Source organism: Chlorocebus sabaeus, chromosome 12 (assembly GCF_047675955.1).
Source record: "Chlorocebus sabaeus isolate Y175 chromosome 12, mChlSab1.0.hap1, whole genome shotgun sequence".
Classification (NCBI taxonomy): domain Eukaryota; kingdom Metazoa; phylum Chordata; class Mammalia; order Primates; family Cercopithecidae; genus Chlorocebus; species Chlorocebus sabaeus.
In genome coordinates, this window is record NC_132915.1 from 50,510,362 (window position 1) to 50,512,330 (window position 1,969).

Below are 1,969 nucleotides of genomic sequence, written 5' to 3' on the forward strand. Positions count from 1 at the left end.
ATAAATAAATAAATAGATGAACAGAGACATCAGCATGGTCATCTGTAAAGGACTAGTGCCTGCACAGGTAAACACGATGCTTCTTTACACTCCTGAAAACATTAGAAAATTTTCTTTCAACTCGTGGTGGTTATAGGAGAAATGAGTCTTTGAAATGGAAGAACTCATAAAAGTGTGAGATGATGTGTCAGTCAATGAGGATCATTTCCATGTTGAACCAGTTTTCAATTCTTCTTCCTTAATCTTTTTTGCAAGTTTGTTGAAAAAGAGAGGGATCTCATGATTTCTGCTCTGACAACCTCCCAGGCACAAGGGCTGTATTTCTTCTCTGTCAGATAGAGAGTGATTCTTTGGAAGTATTTCCTCACAGCCAGGACGGAGTCCTCATTCATCAGTGGAGTCTCTCCCACCCCGGCCTCCTGTATCACACAGGCTTCCAAGTCACTCAGTTGCTGGTAAAGTTCGGTGGAAAATTTTTCTAGGAGGTTCTGTTCCCAAGCAGCAGATGAGTCCTTTGTGCTGAAGAGATTGAAGGTCTGCTGGATCATCTCATGGAGGACAGAGATGGCTTGAGCCTTCTGGAACTGGTTGCCGTCAAACTCCTCCTGGGGGAATCCAAAGTCATGTCTGTCCTTCAGACAAGAGAAAGGAGAGATTCTTCCCATTTGTGCCAGGAGTATCAAGGCTCTCCTATGACCTAGGCTGTGGGTCTGAGGCAGATCACAGCCCAGAGAGCAGATGGATTTGTAGCTGAGCACCACCACAGCCATCAGTAAAGAAAAGGACAGGGCCATTGGGATGTTGCAAATATTGCTAGGCTACTTGAGGTGGGTAACCTTGAACTTTGGCCTCTAGGTTTTCTGAAGACGTTGCTCTATGCATGGGTCTTAAATAGTGAACATACTAATTTCCATTTTCTAAATGCTCTAGTTTTACTTTCTATCTCTGTTTTTGCTTTCTTTATTCACTCTCTACATGTGTTGAAAGATGTTTTTCATCATTGCCTATTTTTCCCCTGCACTCAAAACTTTTTATGGTATTTTTTTCTAATTGAAATCTTCATGAACTTTTAATAACACACATTTGGCATATCTATTTATGTATACTGTGTACACCTCTACTTCAGAGATAAAAACTATAAACTTTGCTCTTTTTATTCAATGTAAAGTTAAGAATGACAGAAAAGTTAAAGTAAAATCTAAGTTTAAAAGCTATTGACATTTAACTTAATTTGATGAGTATAACTGTGGAATAACTTTTAATGTAATTTGTCCATGTATATTTTGTTGTATCAAATTAAATATGCAAAATAAAAATCTGTATAAATACACATTAATCATATAAATATAATTACATAATTATTCAAAACTGCTAAAATTATGAATCAATAATTTTTAAACATTTTTCTCACAGTGTATGAAGCTTTGAAGTTTGCTTTATATGAGAAAATAATTTGTAAACTTCACTAGCTGCAGTATTCATCCAGATATTGCCAACACTTTTTTCTTGTCAGTACTTAACATAAATATTGATGTGTTGAATAACTTTAGTAGAAATAAATCCTATAATATAAGCTATGTAATTCTCAAAGTCTATAAAACATCCTGAAAAACTGCAGATCAAACATAAGTAATAACCCTAAGATAGTAAATGGCAGTCCAAAGTTATGCGGGCTAAAGCTACAAATTGTGATAAGACTTTAAGATGCAGCAAAAAATGGACTGAAAGTCCTCCAATCACAGTCATCTATTTGACATAGATTTGTAATACTGGTCTTGCAAATATTTTGTGTATCTTCATGAACTCAATATCAGTGCTTCTCATGTGATACACAACAAAACCCAATGAGAAAGATGTATATTAAGCAATCAAATTGTTGAATAGAGTTGTTGTTGGGGAGTCACAAACTATTGTAATATGTCAGATTTGTTTATACTATGAGAACTAATTTTTGTACCCTTCGAAGAAT

At 35.4% G+C, this 1,969-nt stretch overlaps 1 protein-coding gene across 1 annotated transcript; it reads right to left on the minus strand.

The window, feature by feature from the left end:
* Positions 1-224: 224 nt before the first annotated feature.
* Positions 225-794, minus strand: LOC140713057 (interferon alpha-4). Its single transcript, XM_073022178.1, has one exon. The coding sequence runs from the start codon at positions 792-794 to the stop codon at positions 225-227; it is 570 nt and encodes a 189-aa protein (XP_072878279.1).
* Between the last annotated feature and the right edge of the window lie 1,175 nt (positions 795-1,969).